The sequence below is a fragment of the Apaloderma vittatum genome, unplaced genomic scaffold (genome assembly GCF_000703405.1).
Source record: "Apaloderma vittatum isolate BGI_N311 unplaced genomic scaffold, ASM70340v1 scaffold16096, whole genome shotgun sequence".
In the NCBI taxonomy this organism is placed as follows: Eukaryota; Metazoa; Chordata; class Aves; order Trogoniformes; family Trogonidae; genus Apaloderma; species Apaloderma vittatum.
Window position 1 is genome coordinate 37,064 of NW_009723545.1, and position 23,676 is coordinate 60,739.

The 23,676-nt window shown below is 41.1% G+C and overlaps 1 protein-coding gene across 1 annotated transcript in view; it reads left to right on the forward strand.

Moving 5' to 3' along the window:
• Window positions 1-17,157, forward strand: part of KIT (v-kit Hardy-Zuckerman 4 feline sarcoma viral oncogene homolog) — a 42,590-nt gene extending 25,433 nt beyond the window's left edge. Inside the window, exons 8-21 of the mRNA XM_009872166.1 lie at window positions 654-768; window positions 1,980-2,173; window positions 3,409-3,515; window positions 3,608-3,734; window positions 3,990-4,094; window positions 4,183-4,293; window positions 5,952-6,102; window positions 7,875-7,963; window positions 8,303-8,430; window positions 11,275-11,397; window positions 14,395-14,506; window positions 14,601-14,700; window positions 15,323-15,428; window positions 16,581-17,157. Of these exons, the coding sequence (XP_009870468.1) occupies window positions 654-768; window positions 1,980-2,173; window positions 3,409-3,515; window positions 3,608-3,734; window positions 3,990-4,094; window positions 4,183-4,293; window positions 5,952-6,102; window positions 7,875-7,963; window positions 8,303-8,430; window positions 11,275-11,397; window positions 14,395-14,506; window positions 14,601-14,700; window positions 15,323-15,428; window positions 16,581-16,706 (1,694 nt within the window). The 3' untranslated portion in view covers window positions 16,707-17,157. The remainder of the gene's footprint in view (window positions 1-653; window positions 769-1,979; window positions 2,174-3,408; window positions 3,516-3,607; window positions 3,735-3,989; window positions 4,095-4,182; window positions 4,294-5,951; window positions 6,103-7,874; window positions 7,964-8,302; window positions 8,431-11,274; window positions 11,398-14,394; window positions 14,507-14,600; window positions 14,701-15,322; window positions 15,429-16,580) is intronic.
• The last annotated feature ends 6,519 nt before the right edge of the window (window positions 17,158-23,676 follow it).

Here is a 23,676-nt window from a genome sequence, read left to right on the forward strand (position 1 = left end):
GGCATTGACTGGCTGGATTGCTTTCTAAACATCCAGAGCCATCATGAATTATCGTTTGGAAAGCTAATATGTTCAGCCAAATGTTAACTTCCTCTGGGTACGGTGTTTCAGGGAGTCAGGTTGTTGGGCCTTTCAGTAGCCATATCTTAGAGGGATATCTGTCCTCTGGGGAGGGGAAGGTCTGCACTGGTTGCCTTGCACTGTAGTTCCTTTTCTGGCTGCGGTGATAATATTTAATACACACGGCAGATGTGAGAAAGATGTGGTTTGACAGATTTAGTACGTTTATAACTGTGAAGAAACTGTTCTTTTTACAGACGGGTAAAAAGTCAGGAATGGTAACTGCACTGTTGTTCCCAGCACACACTTCTTTGGGTTGTTTAAGCTCTGGGCTTTGCCTGATTTAGGATCTTTCATCAAACCAAATTGCCAGTGGAGGTAAGGTAATTCTTCTGAAATCCAGCCAAAAGTATTCAGTGTAAGAACTGGTATTTTCACAAATGGTCAAGTTCAGACCAGGACACCCTTAAACATGCGAAACTCTTCACCCAAGTAATTCCACAGATGATGATAGTGCGCACAAGTTGCTGGAGCAAAAGGCAATGCATATTCTGTGTCCCCTAATACATAACTCTCATCTTTGTTTATTGCAGCAAAACCAGTGATTCTCACTCTGGATATGCTTAGTAGTGGTATTCTCCAGTGCGTAGCAGCTGGATTCCCAGCCCCTACCATATACTGGTATTTTTGCCCAGGAACCGAGCAGAGGTGAGTTAAGTAAACCAGAGTCTCCAAAGGTTATTCTAGATGCAGCACACCCAATTTATAATTAAAAATTAAGAACATAAAATTACTCAGTAACAGTTACATTCCAAGGTTTCATCACTGTTTATCATTGTCTACATGGCAGCATTTGCAGTGGTTTGAGGGAAGGCAAAGGTATGTTTCATTATGTCCCTTTGCATTCTGTCCTTGAAAGGGGAATAACCAACATTTTTTGCTGCAGCAAAGTAAAAGCCAGACTTTCTCTGTTGCAATCTAGCTAAGGCTTATATCAGTTTGGCCCCAAATGACACACATTCTGTATGCGATTTCACAGAATGATAATCACAGAATCACTTGTGAATATGGTTGTTTTATTTGTTTTATTGTGTAATGATATAATAGTTCAAGACATAAAGTAATTAGATCTCCGTTCACGTGAAGCATATGACAAGTAAACAAGTCCAGAGTTATTATGAATAAAACCCAGTGTCTAGTTACCACATTTCTAAAAAGACTGTGAAGTTGAGCATTTGTGAAGCATGTTTTGAGGCTTTGGTTGACTTCCGCCATGGTTGTAGATCTTGTACTAGTGTACTAGCCAGTCATGGGTCTCCCACTTGCATAATTTGTTTTGTGCCTAAATATTATGTCCTTTTCAAAATAGTACTTTTTTTCAATCTTAACTATGTGCTCATATAGTAAATATGTGACATATGAAGGAGAGACAGCATCTTGAGAGAACCAAACTGGCTATTTTCTGGCTGCATATAAGTTTAATGGTGGTGTATCTACATCATGGATTTTTCTTGTGCTGTAGTAAAATAATGCGTGCGGAAGGTTTTTAAGAGCAGATAATAGACCACAACTGCTCAAAGCTGAAGCTGGAGATGCAGGTCGAATGGCACAAAACCCATAGAGGACTTACAGAGCTGCAAGTATCTATGGCCAAAAACAAACACAAGGACCTTGTCGTGTCCTGTGGGCTCAGGTTTGGTGTTACGTATCCATTTCACCCACTACACAGAGGAAAATAAGACATGGTGAGTAGGCTAAGTTTCAAGGATAAGATCTTCAGCTGAAACCCTTTGTAGAGCAGTGTCAATTAGTTATCTGATGGTGATGGTCTGGCGTGACTATCTCTCTCAACAGCAGGACCTGTCATCCGCTCCGCGTAGCAGTCCATGGCAGGTAACTGTCAGCATTGTTTCTCCCAGGTGTTTTGATTCACCGACAATATCCCCTATGGATGTCAAAATCAGTTACACAAATTCATCAGTGCCATCATTTGAGCGGATCATGGTTGAAAGCACCGTTAACGCCAGCATGTTCAGGAGCACCGGCACCGTGTGCTGCGAGGCCTCCAGCAACGGGGACAGGACCTCTGCTTTCTTCAACTTCGCTATTAAAGGTAACATCTGGAGCGAATGAGAACCTTAAAACGTGAGTGCTGTTCAGATCTTTCTGCAAGAGAGTTTTAAGTGGTTTACTTTTGCCATAAGAAAGCTCACAGTACTGTGGCTGAGCATACAATAATATATTGAGCTACATATTCTGCCTGTCAAAGCGTTGCTTTAATTTTTCAATGAATATTGTGGTATCGTTTTTTCATGGCTCCAGACCTGCGGTGCGGCAGGTAGCTGGTTTTCTTCTGTCTGTGCAGCACAGGGACAAACCACTGACAGCATTACAGTGGCTTTCACTCTTTCTCTTCCTTTTCTTTTCCTGTCATCATCTGGTTTTGACTATTTAGGCCATTGCTTTTTTTTTTTTTTTCCCCCACCCCCTAAGGAAAGACTGCATTTTTTAATGTTTTTACAATGTTTCAGGAAAAATGGAGCCCTGAACATACCCCGGGGCCTAAGGGCCCTGCTGTTGTAAAAGAAGTAACAATAACTTACTGAAAAAAAGTTTATGAGTTCTGTAGCAGTATTTGTGGGTTGTTTGGGGGAAGAAAAAAAAAAAAAAGCACTAGAACATAGATGACTCGAAATGTGTTTGTAAATCTGTGCTCTTCTTTGCAAAATCAAATGTTCTTCTGCTCCTTCTCTGTTAACACCCAGATATAACAAATAAATAAGCCAGATTTGGGGCAGATGGGTTTTACTGAAATGACATTCCTTCACTACTCGGCACAACGTCTACTTGTAAAGACTGTGCTGTAGAGATCATGCTTGGGAGGAGAAAAGGAAATCGGGACTTCAGAAAAAAAGCTTTTTATTTTTTAACTTAACTTGAATGAGACCATGGAAACCCCTTGCATTAATTGACTTTGGTGTCATGCCTCCTGAATTGGTGAAGCTGAGGCTCCCGAGGCCACAGACTGAATGGTTTCTTCACCAGCTCTATCCCCCACAGCTCACTCGGGAAGGTCGTTCTGATGTACCTGGAGCGTCTGGGAAAGTCAAAAACCCCAAATCATAGAGTCGTAGAATCATAGAATCATAAAGGTTGGAAAGGACCTTAGGATCATAGAATCATAGAATGGCATAGGCTGCAAGGGACCTTTGAGATCAGGATCATCAAGTCCAACCTACAGCCCTACACCACCTTAACACTAAACCATCTCCTGGAGTGCCACTGCATCTCTTTAATACAGTTTCTCTTATTCAGTATTTAAGCAGAATTTTCTCCGTTTCTTTCCAGAACAAATCCGTACTCATACCCTTTTCACCCCTTTACTGATCGTGTTTGGAGTTGCTGCAGGACTGATGTGCATCATAGTCGTGATCCTGGTGTATGTATATTTGCAGGTAAAATCAGAAGCACCTCTGCCTGAGTTAGGAAAGCATGTTAGCTGGCTGTGGAGGCTTCGGTAGTGACAGCTGTTTTTTTTCTTTTCCAGAAACCCAAATACGAAGTTCAATGGAAAGTCGTTGAAGAAATAAATGGAAACAACTATGTTTACATAGATCCAACGCAACTTCCTTATGATCACAAATGGGAATTTCCTAGAAACCGGTTGAGTTTTGGTTAGTTTAGCTTTATTTAACTTCATCTGCAAGGTGAAATCTTCAAGTCTCATGAGGATTTGGTCAAACACAGCAAGGTTTTGTCAAAAATACATGCAATAATGCAAATAGTGATAATTGTTTATACAAACGTTAGGGCAAAAAGCAAGCAGGTGTATCTACAATAGCTTCCTTGATATCATAAAATAAAATGTTAAACTCTTCAGGAAGAAGTGCTCCAAGTCCATAACAGAATAATTTGTTTTGCTTTATTAGGTAAAACCCTTGGTGCTGGAGCTTTTGGAAAAGTTGTTGAAGCCACTGCTTATGGTCTATTTAAATCTGATGCTGCTATGACAGTAGCAGTAAAGATGTTGAAAAGTAAGTTGCTGTAATACACTGTGCATTTTGTTTCTCACTTTCTTCTGGTCGGCATGTTACATACTGAACGTTGTGCTTTGCCTTGCAGCAAGTGCCCATTTAACAGAAAGAGAAGCCTTGATGTCAGAGCTTAAAGTGCTGAGTTACCTTGGAAACCACATTAATATAGTCAATCTACTTGGAGCTTGCACTGTTGGAGGTGGGGTTATCAACAGATTATTGATTATTTCTGTTCTTTTTTTTAATTGCCAGAAGTAGGAACCTTGTGAAGAAGAATCCAGTACAGAAATCTTAAATACATTTCTTGCTTAGGCAGGTTGCAAAGCATCATGACTCTCGCCTGTGAATTACTGAATCTAGATTTTCGGTATATCCTAAAAGTAGTAATGAGACCACCGTAGCTGCAGCTACACAGGAAGGTTGCTCTTGCTCTCTTTCACATAAGCCATTACGTGTTTTCTTCTTGAGACATGATAAAATACATGGCCTAAGTTTTTTCCTCAACCACCCTGTTTCTCACAAATGAGAAAAAATATGTGAACTGATTCTTTGTGGCATCCAAAATACAATCAACAGGCCTGCCTTGCATAGTCTTCCAGCCTTCTGTTTAAATTGTAAAAGTGCCTTGTTAAGGCACCACTGAAATTACAAATTCTTAGCAGCAGAAAGTTGAGAAAAACAATTTTCCAAATAAACTGTTGGACAACTCAGATGTTTCGCATTTAATATTAACTTAATGTTTGTTTTCATACATGGTAAAAGCTACAAAACAGCTTAAGTGTCAATACAGAGTGATACAGTCCTGTGTTTTTAATTTACATGCATTTTAATATGATAGATGGTGTTGACTCTTACACAAATATTTGCTTTTTAAGGTTTTGCATCATTTTTCAAAGAAAAGGAGCTTGTGAAAATTCATAGTTTTAGACAGAGACAAAAACACGTCTCACTTCCACATTTAATGATTTAAAAATAGGATTATACAGTTTTGTTTAAGCAGTCAACAAAGTAGACTTGCTGGACTAAGTGCATGTCTGTCTCTGCTGAAAAAGTGTGGCGTCTGTAAGAAAATCCCGCCACAAGCACTGCTTTTGCTGTTATGAAAGCTGTAATTTTTAACTGCAGAAAAATGGGAATAAACTATTGAGGCTGGGAAATGGTGGCACAGAATAACCTTACAGATGAAATAACATGCAGTGCAATTGCATATTCAAGGGTCGTAGCTGGAGTCATTCACTCAGAAAACATATATTTGATCTATAAACATCCGTGCTGGAGATGACTTGATTCTCCTTTCTGATTTCATTTTAATATTCTGAGACCTTGTGCAATGTAGTTTTCTGTCGCAGCAGGCTGTTCTGTTTGAATGATTTTTCCTATTATACTGCAGAATATAACACTCTACATCATTTCCAAAACATTACTGAAGGAGTGTGAAGCTCTACTGTAAACAGAAGTGAATCAAAAGGATTAATGTTTGAAGCTTGAATTACTCTAACGTTTGGAACAAATAACTTCCTTCAGGAAGTGAGCAAAATCAAACAGATGTGTCTGGCCAGAAACATTATCACGTGAAGAAAGAGAAAAAGACTTATTTGTTCAATTTTTGTACAATGCAATGCTATTGAGGGAGGGGGAATAACTGGGAGCGACACAGCTTTAGTTGGACCATAGTTGCTCATCTGTAAAAGGGAAGATCCTGGGTTACTTTTCTGTAACTTTTTAAGTCAAGACAGTGCTAGGCAGTGTGATTTTTAATAGCCCAGCCTGTGTGCTTGGCTGAAAGCTATCTTTATGTAACTTTTCTGCTTTTAATACAATACTCACCTGCTTTCTAAACCTCATGTACATCTACAGGTCCCACTCTGGTCATTACAGAATACTGCTGCTATGGTGATCTTTTAAATTTTCTGAGACGGAAACGAGATTCATTCATTTGTCCAAAACATGAAGAACACGCAGGAACAGCAGTTTATGAGAACCTTTTGCATCCAGCAGAGCCTGCAGCGTAAGTATGACCCACTGAAATGTACTTGTTTTTTTAGAAGACGGGGAAGGAGGAGATACCAGAGTTTGTTTGGGATAAAAGATGTGGAGAAACCTTTCATGCAGCAGGCTTTGAAGATTCTTTACTGCACAAGGAAATAATTAAAGAGACGATTTGTACAGTGGGTGGTTTATTCTAACAGAGCACTATTGATAGTATACACTCTCTGTTGTACTTCTTTATTAAATTTCCTGTAGTTATTTCATGCAACTCCTTGGCTCCAGTCTTGGTACGTATTTGTGTTTATCGTTCCTGTTAAACATTGGCAGTGCTCATTTAGCAGCCTGGATGACAATTGCCCCAGTGTTGGGGTATTAATACTCTGAGGTCTCCTAAGTCCCTGCGCTCAGAAATGACTTCTTACAAAGTCAAACTAAAGCCTTGCGGTGTCAGAGGCAAGCTGCCACCGATAGCTCACTTAGATTTTGTGATGACACAACCCGGGTCACGATTCTGAGATCGCTCCTGTGCTTTGGTTACTTAATCTGCCTATTTTTAACACTCTGTTTTAGGTACCAGCCCAAAGCTCTTTCCAAGTACGTTTCCAAGCAGATTTCCTGCAGAATGTGGGACACTTAACTTATCAAAACCCATGAGCTGTTACTAAACTTAACCCGTTCTTATTTTGAGTCAGTTTATTGCCCCAGTGGGCCTATTACTTTGTGTTGGCAGACACAGGCAGCCTCTTAGGAGGTGGTAAAGTCCTTTGTCCGAGCAAGACAAAGTACTGGTGAAGCTGTTTGAGCCATGGTGATACACAGATAGCCGGTGATACCCCAGGGAGGTTGGTACCACTAAGCTGATGAACACAAGGCTAAGATTTGCCATTGGAGGTGTGCCCCCTTTTCAGTGAAGGGATCTTCCTGTTTGAGCATATTTTGTAAACTGAAGTATTGAAAGTGGAGTAATGAGGTATTTACAAAATTCTCCTGTTAGTGTTTACTGTAAAGTTGAAGCTGCTCAATGTGTCAGATGTTTTTTTTTCCGGGTGACTAAAAGCCATTGGTGATCTCTTTACTCTTTTCTATGTTAGCTCTGTGGCTTCACTTATTGTTCAGAAACTAAACAGGTGTTTCAGGTTAAGGAATGGCCATGTAGGAGTTCTAATGGCAATGATGTGAAAAGTGCCAAAGTACATGCATTGTTTTTAAAGGTGCCTAACTGTATATTTATAAACCGTATAGTATGAAAATCTGTACGTTTGAATTATATATAGCAATAAGAAAACTTAAACTTAAAAAATGTAGCAGATGGCTGTCCCAAGCCTTAGCTGATTCTTCGAAATACATACAAATCCCCCAAGAAACTTGGGAATCTCTGGATTTAACATTTTTTACCATTCGTCTTCTGCATTTCAATTGCCACTTGAGCTGATGCGTTATTCTGGTACAAGCTGGTGTAAGCAGAAGAAGGAAGCACAGCAGATCCTGTGAAACATCTGAGTGTTAATTTGTGGAGAGTGAAGTCTATATAAACAGTATATGTATGAAAGGTTTCATTTCCTCATCTGAGCCAAACTCCAAGTTTTGGGATGTATCATAACCTGTACTGACAAACTTCTCTTTCTGTACAGACCTTTCCTCATCATTTTTACAGGCCCATGAGATTCCAATCTACTGACCATTTGTAAAGCATTGTATTCAGAAAGTTGACATAACACTGGGTTTTTGTCTGGATAACTTTTGAGACCTTTTTCACTAAACTGTGTTTCATTTCATCTGCTGCCTCTACAGTGATGTTGCCAATGAGTACATGGACATGAAACCAGGAGTGTCATATACAGTCCCACCAAAAGCTGATAAAAAACGACCAGTGAAGTCTGGTGAGTGCAGTGACAAGGAATTCTTGTGTGCTAGTGGGACTACAGAGACAGACACTTTCACTTTTATCGTAATTTACTCTCATAGATGGGGACAATTAAAACTCATCAGTTGATGTGAAAGGGCTTGAGAAAGAACAATATGCTAAATTACAGTGTCTTGTGTTTCCTCACACTTAAATGGAGTATTAGAATTATTTTTTACTTTTTGGTGATGCGTTATTTATGTGACTCTAGTCTGGTACTTACTCAGTTCACTACTTTGTTTAATGTTAAGACAGCTCTATTTCTAAATGATTACACTTGCTTCACTCAAAAGCTGTTGTTGTTTGTATTGCATAGGATCCTACTCTGAGCAGGATGTTACCCTTTCGATGTCAGAAGATGATGAATTGGCTCTAGATGTTGAAGATCTACTGAGCTTTTCTTACCAAGTGGCAAAAGGCATGAGCTTCCTTGCCTCCAAAAATGTAAGTTCAGAATTTCTGAGAGCTGGACAGAATCAGTAGATTTCTCTTTCCTTTTTAACAGGTATTGCAAACTGATATGCTCCTTCTCATACGTGAAGCTTTGGCTAACAGAGTTCTGTACTGTGCTTATTGGCCAAATGTGTTGGTTTATATCCCATAAAACAGATTACAGGGTGCACAGAAGTTGATGTGAAGCAGTGCTACTCACAGTTCAGGCTAGGAGAATCAGTGGTCTTGCTCCTGAACAGGAACTAGTCTTAGAAATGTCAAGAGAAGAGACAGAGGAGAGGAATTGCAGCAAATTATGTTCGCTGCATCCCAAGACTCCACCGATGAGTAATGTCATGTGTTGGGAGGTGGCAGATGCAGCTGAACCCTCCCTGGCTTGGGTGGTGCCTGTTACAGGTTCGATCTTCAGCCTTTCCTTTGTTTCCTGGAGCATGCATGTAGTTTCATGAGAACCCCTGATGGCTTTGGAGGCAATTGAACCCAGAGGAACCCCAAGGAGTTATTTCTGCAGTCTCCTCTGGCATGTGAGAATTAAATGGAATTCAGGAAAGAGCCAGAAACCTAATATGTGGACACCTTCAAAAATTAAATTATGAGAGTTTAGGATTTATGCTCTATGGCACTTCTGGAGAGTTTACAAACTGAGGAAAAGTATGAAGACAGCTGCAAAGCTATCATTTGCTTGAGTTTCAAACAACACAGCACTTGCTATTTCTCTTGTGCAGAATACTGCCTTAAACAGGGGAGCTATCACATTGTGTGCTTTTTTTTTTCTTTTTTTTCCAGCAGTGTGGCTTAATGCACAGGATATGCCTTGGGTTTTAATTCTTTGGAAAGATAAAATCAGCCTAGAGACCCACAATGAATTTTCGTTGAATTTCCCCCTGCCCTTCCTCCAGCCAAACCCTTTAGTTTATTTTTCATCCATTAACAGCTTCAAAACAGGCCTGACAGGCAAACACACTATATTATAGGTTTTAATGGTTTTCACCAGCATCCTGCGTTCTTCACTATTGATGACATCCAGTGCTTAGCATACATAGTCTTTATTTCTACTTATGTTGCTGTAGAGTAGCCCCAGGATTCACTATGCATCATTCCTGGTGACTGTTTTGTTTATAGTCTTTGCATTGCTGCAAACAGACACCATGGCACTGAGTAGCAAAGGCAGCAACGAATGTAACTCGACCTCACTGTGAGGTCGAGAAGCGACGTGCAGCGTCGCTTTGGCAGTGCAGAATTAACGTCTTTAGCAAAGAATCAAGTTGTAGTGCGCTAACACGTTACTGTGCTCGGTCCCTTTCAGTCGCTGTGTACGTACGCGCTTTTGGCTCCAGCTAGTAAATGCAGAGTAGTGTGGACTGATGGATAAGGTGCTTCAGATTGTAACTCAGGCCCTCAGGGAAGGAGGGTGCACACAGACCAGCAGTGCCGAGTACCCAGCTGCTCCGCAGCGACTTGTTTGTATATCAAGGCTCAAAAGCATAAAAGTGCCTCTGTGCAGGAGTCGGGACAGGAGCCTGTCTGGGGGGGATAATTCCCTTATTAAGCACATGGTGCCTTAATCACAAGACAGGGCTTCCTTTGATGGACAAAGTCTTTACTCAGTGCACACTGCACTGATTTTGGAGGAACAAAGCAGAGACGTGCTGGATGCTTGACCATTCCTTCACTTGACTGCTTCACTTCAATAATTTTCAGATGCAAAGTGAAAAATATGTTGGATTGGGACGTGGAGGAGAGTCCCCTGATACGGAATTGTCATTAAAAATAGTACCTCTGTAAGTGTGCAAAAGGGACAGAGATTACATTGCTTATGCAGTTGTTATTTTCTGAGTTTGATTTGCATAATTCTTGAAATTTTAAGTCATTCTTTGTAGGAAACTTGTAAAGCTTTGTATTTCCAGGGAAGAAACAAAGAGAAAAATTGAACCATCTTCAGCTGATTTTTGGAAAGCTGTGGCCTTCATACTATATATACCATCAGTAAGAAGGGAACTTAATGCTCTCCTTTCCAGATGGGAAAAGAGATCATTTTGTTAGAGAACTACCTCCATTGTCTAACAAATGCATGTGGGCTCCACGGTTGCATACAAAGAAAATGTGACCGCTGGGAAAATCAGGCATCCCTCTGGAGCTGCAGTTAGACACACATGGGCATGTCTCAAGTGAAAACTGGAGCATAGGCTAGCTAGGTCACCAAACACATGACTGGTCATTGAAAGATACTGGCATGTGAAAATCTCCAGAATTTTCAAACACTTTGGCCTGCTTGTAAAACTCTCCTAGGTACTTAATAACTCAAGTCTTCCAGATGAGTGTTTTTGGAATAGGATTAAATTTCCTGACTTGTGTGCTTTGAAGTTGTTACCATAATTTTCCCTATTTTCAGCTTTTCAGGACTTTCCCTCAACCACGATAGCTAATTAATAAAAGGTTAGAGTTGTTTTAGAAACAAACTACATTTTCGCTTTACGTGTCCTGTATTAGGAAACAAGCCAGTGATCTTTTAATAAAATGCAGAGAAAAAGTACGTTAAACTTCATTTGCAAATATGAAACACCAGAAAATTCAAAGCGACTGCAAGTGATCTTTTCTAAAATAAATGCATAGGCAACTGTAACCATGTGAATCACTGTTGTGATAGTAAAGATACTACACCATAATGTTTAATCATCTGAGTAAGCTTATTAAAACATGGGTTCATTATGACTTTCAGCTTGCCATAATATGCATAATGCAGTAAGCTATATAGCTAAGTAAACATGTAACCAAGCAACAGCCTCTTAAGGATATTATAAAATAGCTTTGTTTGTTTGTCTGTTTGTTATTTAGTGCATTCATAGGGATCTGGCTGCAAGAAATATTCTTCTCACTCATGGTAGAGTAACAAAAATTTGTGACTTTGGCCTGGCAAGAGATATAAGGAATGACTCAAATTATGTGGTCAAAGGAAATGTAAGTATATGTGATATTTTATCCACCTGTTTTAAGTTAGCAGAGTTCCTTTTGCCTTGACTTGGAAAGAAGAGTCTTAGGCAGAAATCTGGATTTTCCAATTCTGATCTATATCCGTGCTGGTCTGGAACGTTAGGAGGGGCAATTCCTCATATAAATGTATGTGCTCATAAAAACCTGTGATATATACATGTTGTTACACTGGGGAAAAACATGCTGGTATCTGAATTGATGTTGTAGTGGATGAGATGGTTTTATTGCACCAGTATAATATCCAGTCTTTCTGTTATATCTGAATGTCCTAAAAGTTACAGCTCTGTGTGTAGTTGCAGGTTTTGCCATTGGAATATTCTGGTAGCCCAATCCTAAATATAATTATTTAGAAATTTTTTTCTCTGGGCAATGCTACATTTGTCCACTACTAAAATAGTGTATTTTTAACATACCTAAATTATCAGAGGTGTGCATCCTGTTCTTTGCTATAAAGTATCACTCAGATAATGGAAACTGGATTCTGAAGTGTAAATGTATTTTTAAGGGCAGAGTGGGAGGCAAAGAAGCCTATATGTACAGTTTTTAACCTCGTATGTGTAACAAATACAGCTTTAACTTGCTCACGTGTGTAACAAATACAGCTTTTACTTACTTCTGTAGTTCCAGCCCTGTATCAGCATTGCAATAGGACACTATATTTTGATGAGAACTGTTTAAAACCTCCCATGTAGAAGAGTACCAGTCATGCTAGTAGCTACTAGACCTCTGGAGGGGTACAGGGACACTTTGAAGTGATGCAAATGACCTTGGTAGTACTCCAAGTCCCCCTTAAAGAGCTAGCTAGTAAAAGATCGACCTTACCTGTGTTTAAGATGGAGAAGTGTGCTATGAAGTGTAGATATTTTGTATCTTGAACTCATTTGTGTTGCCTGGATTAGTGTTTTAAGTCTGTGCCAGATACACTGAGTCACTGCCTGCAGAACACATGCTTTCACTTGCACTGGTTTTCAAAGAAGACAAGATCCATGTTTAACAAGGCAGTCTTCCTCCCCAGCCAGGGGCTGGGTATTAGTTAGGGTTACTACTTAGTTAGTTAGGGATCTGACAATACACAAAATCTGTTAACCTCAGTCAGTCCCTGGTACCTCAGGTATCTAAGACGTCTCCGCTGCTCTGCTGTCACCCAACCGTCTCTGATGTCCCAGGTACCTACAGGATCCCTATTTTAAGGCTACAGGAGAGACAGATTTATTGGTTATTTTCAAAGATGATGTTGTTACAGGCCACTGGGTACCTGGAAGTTGAGGTTAGGGAACAACAGGAGCTGAAATAATTCAAGAATATATGTCCTGGCAAAATACTGAGTGGGATGTAGTGTAAGAAAGCTGCTTTGAGACTCAGGGTCAAGTCAGGAGCTGCTTGATCAGTCAAGGTTCCTGGGAGTGGGAAGTGCAGACCAGCAGCCCAGGAGGAAACTGGGCAGTAAGCAGTCAAGTTTTACTTGTCTGGGCTAACCTTTAAGTTTCTTAAGTTGGCTCAGAATAGGATTTTACATAGCCTGAAAGGGTCAGAAGAGGATAGACTGCAGCTGCCTGGGGAGAGAGGAAGAGGTGGCTGCAGGAGGCGTCTAGTTGCATCTGGCCTGATCTTAAAGCAGATCAGGAGAGCTTGGGCATTGCTGGCCGTGGACACTGCTGGGAGGCAGCGCTGCTGACAGCAGCTGGGGGCTTGGCCAGGAAGAGTGTTTGCTGTTTGTGTTGTTCAGGAAAAAACCAGCTCAGCTTGCCTCTCTGGTGAGCCAGCCCATGCCAAATGCTGCCTTTCCCACACCTCATTTCTTTTCCTTTCCATTTACCTCTTTTTCTGTTGGGTCTCCTTTCCTTACGAGACATCAAGACTCTTCTCCTTAGTATGGTTGAAGTATATCTTTGGACACATCATTGCAAGACCACTTTAAAGGAAGAGCACTGCTTTCTCCCACAGCAGGACAAATGCTTAGGACTGGCTCCTGCAGTCAGGCAAGGAAAGGGCAAAGCAGGGAGAGGAAGGTGGAAGCAGATCCAAAAGCTTTCTGTGCCCCTTCCTCTGCTCCAGTTAGCATTGCTGGGAGATGTCTGTCCCCACACCAACTTACGAAAAACATAGAGTCATAGAATCATTTAGATTGGAAATTACTTTAAGATCATAGAGTCCAACTGTTAACCTAGCAATGCCAAGTCCACCACTAGGCCATGTCCCTGAGCACTACATCTACACGCCTTTTAAGTACCTCCAGGGATGGTGACTCCACCACTTCCCTGGGCAGCCTATTCCAATGCTTCACAATCCTTTCTGTGAAGAATTTTTTCCTAATATCCTGTCTAAATCTCCCCTGGCTCAACTTGAGGCCATGGGAGTTGTGGTTGAAGTGCAGGACCTGACAGTTGGCCTTGCTGAACTTCATACAATTGGCCTCAGCCCATTGATCCAGCCTGTCCAGATCCCTCTGTAGAGTCTTCCTGCCCTCCAGCAGATCAACACTCTTGCCCAAAATATATATATGTATGTCAATATATATTTATTTAATGTGATTTTTTTTTTCTGATACACTGAGGAGCTAAACCAGATGTCTTAGCTGTTGACGAAAGCCTTGAAGCATCTTGACTATGTGGATCTCATCTTTGTGCCTGCAGTAGCTGGTCCATGGAAATTGACTCTCATGTTTGCACAACAAACCATTCCATGGTCATATATATTATTTTGCTCTGACTTTCTGCCATCCTTTATAAACAGAACAGAAGGAATCACACAGTATACAGAAAAATCAGAGTGCAAGGACCTGCACGAGTTTGTTAGTCCCATAGAAAGGTGGATCAGTAACTTGGAGATTCTTAAGATGCTTGAGATTTCAATTTTTGATTTAATGAGTATTTAAAGCACGTAAGAAGTAGAAAAGGTTCGTTTTATCTTGTAAATTTTGTGTGCTTGGTGCATTGTCTTAATTTATTCCCTTTTCCCTGGAAGGCTCGTCTTCCTGTGAAGTGGATGGCACCTGAAAGTATTTTCAATTGTGTCTACACCTTTGAGAGTGACGTCTGGTCTTATGGGATATTACTTTGGGAACTCTTTTCATTAGGTAAGCTCCTTCAAGATCTGTAGTTCGGGGGATTTCTATTTCATCTTGGTTTTACTACAGATGCAGAAATGTTGCTCATATGCTCTCTCAACAGGAAGCAGCCCATATCCAGGGATGCCTGTGGACTCCAAGTTCTATAAAATGATCAAGGAGGGATACAGGATGTTCAGCCCTGAGTGCGCGCCACCTGAAATGTAAGCGATCAACCAGCCCCTCTAATCACCAACCATCAGCAATGATGGGAAGGAAGAGAAGCTTCCATTCTTTCATTAAGGCTCATTGCGCTGCCCCATTGTCTTTTTTTTCAAGTTCTCTTCACGATTTAAATAATTCATGTACTCTAACTAGTGGAATACATGCCTGTGTTGTTACAAGCAATGAAATACGCTCCTGCCTTGTACCATCTGATCACTTTGTCATGGCATCTGCTCCATGTCAATAAATTATTGACAGATCACAGAACATAATTAAACATTTTTAATTCAGTGAGATGTATCACCAGACTGTACAGCATCTGCATTTGTGCTGTACTTCCTGACAGCGAGAGGACTGGCTACTGATCTTCTTTATGAGCCATGCCTAATTCACTGTCTTGTAAACGTATTGGCACTTAGCAAGCTGTCAAAGCAAAATGTGTTCAGAGACTCCCCGTCCTTTGTTGTTACAAGCACAGGTGTTAGCAGCACTATTTCTATTCTTTAAAGTCATTTGAAGAAGGTAAACTGTGGGACTGGGTCACGCTTTTCTTTCTCATAATGGAGCTAAGAGCTCTAAGGATTTCCACATAAGAGGTACTTAATTTCAGTATCTTTGCAGGTATGACATAATGAAGAGTTGCTGGGATGCTGATCCTTTACAGAGACCCACGTTTAAACAAATTGTACAGATGATAGAGCAGCAGCTTTCAGATAATGCCCCTCGGGTAAGTTATGGATCATCAGTTTTTAGGAGTCAAAGCAGTTTCAAGCAAGACATTAGACTAGAGCCGTGAGGAACAGAGAGCCCAGGGAGCTTCATTCATTTTCCGGTATTATTTATGTAGCTTTGCACTGTCGATTTGCGTGTTAGGAATGACATCTGGGCTACTTGCTTCTGCTTAGTTGTTCAGTTAGACAATAGCTGTCTAAGCCCATACCCAGAACGTACCATCTGGAAAAGACTCCTCACATAGTTGATGTTTCTCACTCAAAATAGACCTGGCACAACAATTTTGATCTTACTAAATGCAGTAGTGCTGCATAAATTCATCTTATCTTGAACTATGAAAAATGTTATTTATCAGAAAAACATCTCAGAAGTATATTTAGCATTTATTAGAAGAGCTTTCTGGATGAAGGGGTTGAGCTCTTGGCACTCATCTGCCTCTTCTCACTTGCTTCCCCTAGCTCTATTTGTACAATCTTGGGGGTATGTCGTGACAGACTGTATTCACCACTCTTTTGACCATTCCCTCATAAAAGCTTTTTCTGAGAGGGTAACTGGACAAAACAGTCCAAAAAAAATTTGAGGCACATCAGAAACTTGGATTGTCTCTTGCAGTAACATTGTGTGTTACTGAGCTTTAAAAAAGTAAGTTTAAAACCTAGTTTAAAAATAAACCTTCCTCTTACCTTCTGGATGCCTTGTCTGGGCACAGAATACATGGCTTCCTGACAATTTGAGAAAAGAGGAAACTGAAAGCTGCTGGTGTTCAATTGCATCCTGTAGCATATTTTTGGCAGGTGCAGGCATTACTAAAACAAAAGCAAGAATGCAGAGGAAGCATTAGTGAGGTTTCTGGGGGAGTTTAGTAATAAACTGAGCTGCCTATTTTCAAGCTCCGTTGAAATTTGGCATGCAGTTGGAAGCTGCAGTGCTGTCAATAAGTGAGATTGAGGTTCTTGATTCCTTAAAAACGCAGTTAAGCCCAAGATCTTTTGAAACTCTGTTTAGATTTGCAAAGATAACCTGAGTTGGAACCCTGCCACAGCAGTTTGTAGTACACAGTGTGTGAAGTCTAGGAAAGGAGAGCTCCCCAGGTGTGGATGAAGGGAGCAGCCTGCGGAGTACTGACACTGGTCTTTGGCTTCTGCAGGTTTATGCAAACTTCTCAACTCCACCTTCCAGTCAAGGAAATGCTCCGGATCACTCAGTGAGGATTAACTCGGTGGGCAGCAGTGCTTCATCTACTCAGCCTCTCCTGGTACGTGAAGATGTTTGAGTGGCATCTGGAGGAAGAGGAGCCCAGATGTATTAGTTGTTTTATTGTGCAGGGGGTGAGAGATGGACGACTTCAATAATTTCTCTTACTTTTACTCACTACTACCACTGTGTAGCTGAAATGTTGTTGTAATACTGTCCTTTACCACACACTGTTACACGTAGACTTAATCTGCTGAGCACGGTTACAGGCATCATTGCAATGTTAACTGAAGCTGTATATATTTTGCTGTATTGTGTGTATTTGCAGTAGAGAGCCAGATCTGAAGTAAAAAAAAAACCACAACACCACTAAAAACAACCAACAAAAGAAATCCTGAGCCAGGGTGTGGAACCAGATGACTGCAGATCAAACCAACTCTGCAGCGATCCTTCTCTGGATCCGTGCCTGGAAGGCATACAGTCATTTTCTAGTTAATCTTGTTTTGCTGAATTTAAGAAATAAACAAATAAGAAGCTAATGGCTTTGCAAACCCCTTTCCATGTCTACCCAAGTCTGAGAGGCTTTCCCAGGCAGGTACTGTAGGTTGGAGACCGGCAAGGGGTGCTGTATATACCTGGGCAAGAGAGGTGAAGGGACTGAGATCACCCTTCCAAAGTTGATCTGCACAGCAGGAAACCCTCTCAGGAGCTTTGGGGTTTGAACCAGAGGAGGGAAGAAGAGCATGGATCTTGGTCTTTATTTCCTGCCCGCGCTGTCAGCCTGGCAGACTGATCGCAAGGTTTGCATGGGTATAGGCACTACTTCCCACTGGCCCATTCCCCACCAGGGATGGAGCTGCCCCATGGCTGGGTCTCACCTCCCCACAGAGCCTGAACCACTCCCGCACCCCCTGCCTTGGAAGAGCCTGAGAGCTTTGATGCGTGTTTTGCCAATAGTTATGTCCAAAAGTGTTCACCAAAGATAGGTGGGCCCTGCTAAGTTGGTCAGAATAGAGGAGGAGGGCTGCTTCCAGTAAACTGTATGTCTGGAGGAGAGGCCGTTTAACGAGTCATCTTATCTAATTGAGAGCAGAGGCAAAAAATTTCCTCCTGGGGGCCCTTTCTTTATCTTGTCCTACCCAGGTGAATCTTTCCCACAGGCAGGCTTGGATAGTGCTAACTGGAAAGGACTCTTTTCCTCTCACCCAAAGTCTTACTTACTATAGCAGTTCAGAGACCATAATGAAGAAGACTCTTAACTGGGAAGTGCTAAATTTATAAATGGGGTAAAAGAAAGAATCCCTTCAGTCTCTTGTGACAGATGTAAGTATCTGTTGAGCCTAAGTTTGCGCTCAAGCATCTTCTAACCCCTTTTCTTCCCATTGGAAGCACTGCAAGTTCTTCTATTCTTTTGTTTCTGTCCCCTAGAAGTTAGTAAAGGCATTGAGAGAAGCATTTGTAAGAGGCAGAGTACTAGTTAAGTACTTATTTATTTACAATGCACTTAAGCACTCCATAACTTATACTTTACCAGGATTTTGTTTGAGTTTACATGCAGTTTAAATGTGTAACTAACTGCCCAAATGCAAGATAATTGTAAATACACACACTGGTAGTATATTTTGGATTATGTCGAATACTACACTCCTTCTATGACTGTGCATTTGGTTTACCGTCACAGGACTCTGTCTTTCAGAGTTAAGTCAAAAATTAGCCATTTGCACTGAACTTAGGCTGTTGCACCTTTCCAAAGTTAGCCAGTTGTTTGGAGGCACTCTTATGCATACTTGTTGTTGAGCGTTTTCAGTTTAATGGTATAAAAACTTTCGTAATGTGTTGGCTTTCAGAGCAACTATAGACAAACTAGTTGTTATAATTATAGATGTCTCGGTACTTTACAGACACTTAGCTGAAAGAGGTTTGGGTTTTTTCGTTCTTGAAATTTATATTTTTATAATTTTTTGATTTTTGAAACTTATTTTGCAATGGCTTGGTGTTTTGAATGGGTTTATGCATTGTTTTTGTAAATATGGAAATGTAGCAATAATGTCCTTTTGACTATTCTCAGTCCTTGAGTCTCAAAAATATTTTTTTATATATATATATGCAAAAACTATATGTATAAATATGTAAGTGTTTGAAAGTCTATGAAACACTTATGGATATGTTGCTCAGTTGTAGAATTGCAGTTCATAAAAAGTTCAAATAAATCTGTAAATATGTATTCAAATACTACTGATGTGTACTATGTTAAGATGGAATATTTTCATGTAAGTCTTAATAAATTCTTGGATTGAAGCAAAATCTCAGTGTCAGGCCACACAGAGGTCAAGTTTGGCATTCTGAAACATTTTCTAAATATGTGCCAGAAAACATGAATGTTTATTTATTATGGAAGTTCTTCACCGGTGTGTATATGGAAACTTGGATGTAGCTTTATTCTGGAAAAAAAGTGCAACTAGAAGATTGATCCTGCTGACTGTCGATGTAGTCTATGTGTCACAAATAGTATTTAAAACAAACAAAATTTCTCAGTGTTGTTGAGGGCAGTGAAGCCATTCAAAGGCTGCAGGGATGCTGAGTATCCCCCTTGGCTCAGACACATGCTCTTGCGTGTAGGGCTTATAAAGAGAGAACGTAATGCTTCTCTTGCTGAGCCGGTACCCCGCGTCTTAGCGGGAGACCCTCTGCTTTGATTACTCCAGGTTTGAAATCTGTGACTCACCTGCTCACACTTGTTCCTCTGCTGCATAAATGTGTGCATCAGCATGATTGGCGCATATTTAATACAGGATACAGAGTATACAAGTGAAAGTTTCTAGAACCATCCTACCAAACCTCCCCTACTAACTTATACAGGAGACAGACCTTGACTGTTTTGGTCCTTAGACATTTCTGTTCTGTCAAGCAGACTTCCTTGAAGAGCTCGCCTCCTTCAGAGCTTCCTGTTTAAAAGCTGCTTTTTTTTTTTTTTTTGGAAGAAGTTAAAAACTAATTTTACCAGGAGCCAGGAGGTGCAAGCTTTGTCACAATTAGCATTGTCATAATTTTCTAATAATGCTTCAGAAGATGCCAAGATTGTGGCTGATTTTGAACCATTTTTTTCTCCTGCCTTGTCCACTCCCAAAAAAGTAGACATCAAAGTAGACGTCAAAGCGAGGCATCCCAGTAGCTGAATTGAAACAAATACCTCAGATTTTCTTTTGGCATAGCCAAAAGAGCTACTTTATGTATTTATTTGGTTAGCATGTCATTAATTATATTTTCCTGAAATGTTTCCCCTTCTGAAGCAACCTAGGATATGGCATTTCTGCTTTCTGAAAAAACCTTTCCCCAGTTTTCTTATTACAAGGCTTGCAGTGATTAGTGCCTCAGTTCTGGACAGAAGTAGAAAAGAAAATCACACCCTTATACAGAACACTAGAAAGTGACTCCTCTTTCCTCTCTACTCGCTAGAGAAGAAAGTAACTGTAGGTTCTGTGGGAGAGAAGAAGAAAGATTGTGGAAACACTCTTGTATACGTGAAGTTAGTGACCAGTATCCTGTGCATCACCACCACCAATTTTTTTATTTCCATTTCTCCTTCACATCAGTACACTATACAGGTTTTTGGGGATCTTTTCTGTAAATAAACATATGATATTCCTGGACGTGTCACCAGGGAATGACCATTCATACCCTGGACTGAAATGTTCACAGTGATCAGTGGAGAGGTTGGACAACGGCATCCTTAATTCTGCTGCCCTTTAGGCTGAAACAGAGAGAGTGAAACGTTTCCTTTCCTCTTCCTGTACGTGGATTAGAAAACTTCCTACTTGTCCCATGGGGAGGTCTGAGTCTCAACAGAGGACAAGGAGCAGTTGCACAGACTTTTTAGCCCCTGCTTTAGAACTGAAGTTGTAACAAAAAGACGAAAACCTACTGTACAGTTCTGCTATGGTTTCCAGAAACGTCTGTAACTATGAATAATGGTTACAGATGACCTTCAATTGCTGTATTTCCTGAACGCTAATTTCTTAAAAGATTATGCCATAACTAGGAAGTTTATGTCCAGAAATTGCTCTGAGGCTTTGTTATCTGAAAGACTGCCCATGTTTTATAAATCAATTGTTGGTCACTCTTTCTGGTGAGAAATCTGTCAACTGCCAACTCAAGAGCAGAGAGGATTAACTAGCAGCAATATCTCCAGTGGCTTGCTTTTTCTATCCGTGCCTTGGAAATCATTTTAGCTAGGTTGTGACAGGCAGTAGAAACCAGCTGACCCCGAAGGGCCCCTTGGGCTTTGAGCATGTCTCCTCACCAAGCAATGGCAGCAGCATCAGATAAGGGGTTCGTGTGGCGAGTTTAACACTATCCAACCATCAGGTCACCAGGCAGGAAGGCACGGCGCGTAGCTTCCCTTGTAGATCAGCACACATCAATGTGTACTACAAGTTACCCTAGAACCTTCTATAGCTGTGGAAAATGCAAAATAATCTCTGGTTTCCCCCAAATACATGTAGTTTGAGAAGCAGCAGCACCAGTGACTGGCTGCACTTCTGCTGTGAATTTTACTGCACGTGCTTTTGGCTGGTCCAAGGATGGCTGCCAGGCAGGCGCCCTTGCTCTTACTATGTAGCTGTGGGAGAGTTTGGTGTGGTCATCAAAAAAGAAGTTATCTTAATGGCACAGCTGAACACTCACTTTTGGGGACTGAATTAGCGTGTCATGTTTGACTTGCCTGCTCAGGGTGGGAGGAGGGCTTCTGAGCTCAGTAGCTGACCAGGGTCTAGCTGCCTGGTGGGTTGGGGTTGAAAGGAAAGAAAGATATTCCTCATGCTCCTGGCCCATTCAGTGCATTAAAAAAAATAATAATAAAAAAAAAATTAAAAGGGCAATAGCAACCTCCCAGATGCTTTTTTTGGCATTTCCTATTTTGAATTGAAGTAGCAAGTCAGTTCAAATTCATTTATGAGATAAAAACAGTTTTGCATTTACTCTGTCCATCAATTTTCAATGAAAAGCTGTACTTTTCTTCTTTTGCTGGGACCATACATTAGGGAGCCACGTTGTTTCAGAAATTAATATTACATGGGAATTCACAAAATGCTTGTGCAACACGTTTTCGATGTCAGCTCACTCAAAAACAGGCTATCTCTGAATCAAAGCACTGAAGGAAAGATTTCTCTTTGGCCTAGAAACTACAAATGGCAATTACTCCACCAAAAGCAGTAAGTAGCTGCACAGCCTACTGCCTGCCTGAGGATGGCCTGGAGTTGCTGCATTGCTAAGAGCAGCAGAAGCACAATGAGCCTCCTGGGCTTGGTACCAGCCCATGGCTGACCCAGCAGCAGTGGAGGAAGAAACTGGTGTTTTCCCTGCACAACTCAGGCCTTCAAAGGTCTCCTCACTCATCCTGGTGTCTGCAAGCAGCTTTGTTTTGCGGGAAGGGAGGGAAATTCCTGGTGTAATACGTTTTAGCTGTTCATATTCAGTCTGAGAGAACTAAGACACTAAAAGGGGGAGGAGGGGATGAAATATGTTTTAGAATACCTTCTCTTTTAATAATAGAAATAAATGTCTGTAGAGCATGTTTGTCAGCATCCTTTGAACCATCTTGAAACATTAAGTAGGATAAAATCAAACCGCTTCACTACGATTAGTTATATAATTCATTTTGGCAGTTTTATTCTTTTCTTTTAGAGTTCCTGCCATTTTTGGGCATGGAGGGAGAATACAAATGTGAGTAGTACCAGTAAAAGTCCCTCAAGGAAATTAACAGAATCCCAGGATTATAATTACTTTTCTAAAGCTCATGGTTAAGTCACTGGAGATTTCATAAGCCTGGGGCATTACTGGGGAGTGCTTTGAGTCTGGCAGTGGGGAATTGCCATGCAAAAGTAGAGTCTTTGGTTACAGGGAGATAGGTCCAGCAGCAGCCCAGAGGACACAGCTGATGGACATCTTTCTGTATCCCCTCTGGCTGTGGACTGCCAGCTCCTTAGAGACTTCCTAGGATTTTTCAGGCTTCTTTGAATGGCAGCAAGTTTTTGAGTCTCACTTGTACAGTTGCAAGTTGACTTTGGCCATTTAAGTGGAAAAACAAAAGAAACCAAAACAATATCTTTTGTATCATAAAAATATTACTGTAAGATCCCTCCAGCAACTGCATGTCATGCTGCGATGCCCGCACTCTGCTGCAGAGATGCATCAGCAGGAGCCAGGGCAGCAAGTGTACTGCGATCCCAGCACCAGGATGGGCATCCCCGGCAGTGCTGGCCTTGTGCTCACCAGCCAGCTTTTCTTTGGGACCACGCGTGGCACTTCAAGGGTCAAGGAGAACATCTGCCCTATGTATTACCAACCCCTTGCAGAGAAGCCACTGGTTCTTGACAAAAGACAGGAATTTCTCTTGGACTGGTAGGAGTTAACCCAGGGGATTTGCTTCCCAGGTGGCCTCTGTTACTCTGCCAGTTAATCCCAGCAGAAAGCGTATTACCTGCTTCCTTACAGACTCTGTCCCAAAGAGATGGGGGAAAAAAATAATTATGATTTTTTAATGCTTCTTTGCTCTTTTTTAATTATTTTTTTTTATTGCTCCTTAATGAAGTTGCCTCATCCACCTCAGTCCTTGCTTTGTATAATGTTTTTTATTATTCTATGAAGGCCCAGCCGTACAACATAGGGGAAGGTCTTCGTTTTAGGAAAACTGCTTATGGACTCTCTCTAATAGGGAGGAGGTCCTGGCTTCCTCCTCAGGTTGTGTGTGTGTGTGTGTGTGTGTGTTAGTGCAGGGCAGCTGCAGAAAGCTCCATCCCGCAGGCAAACGTGGTGCTGAGGAAGACGATGCTGTTTGATGCAAGCCCTGCTGGCCTCCTCTTTAAATGACTTTAGGAACAAATTTCCTTTTAATCATCTTTGTAAGTTGTTTTTGTAATTATGTAGGATCCCCAGGCCATGGGATGGTCATGTGTGCCCATCACCACCCTTGCACTTTTCTCATCACAACGAATGGATGGATCTACGTCCTTGGGATCATACCGGCTCTGTCCCCAGGACTGCCTGTACGC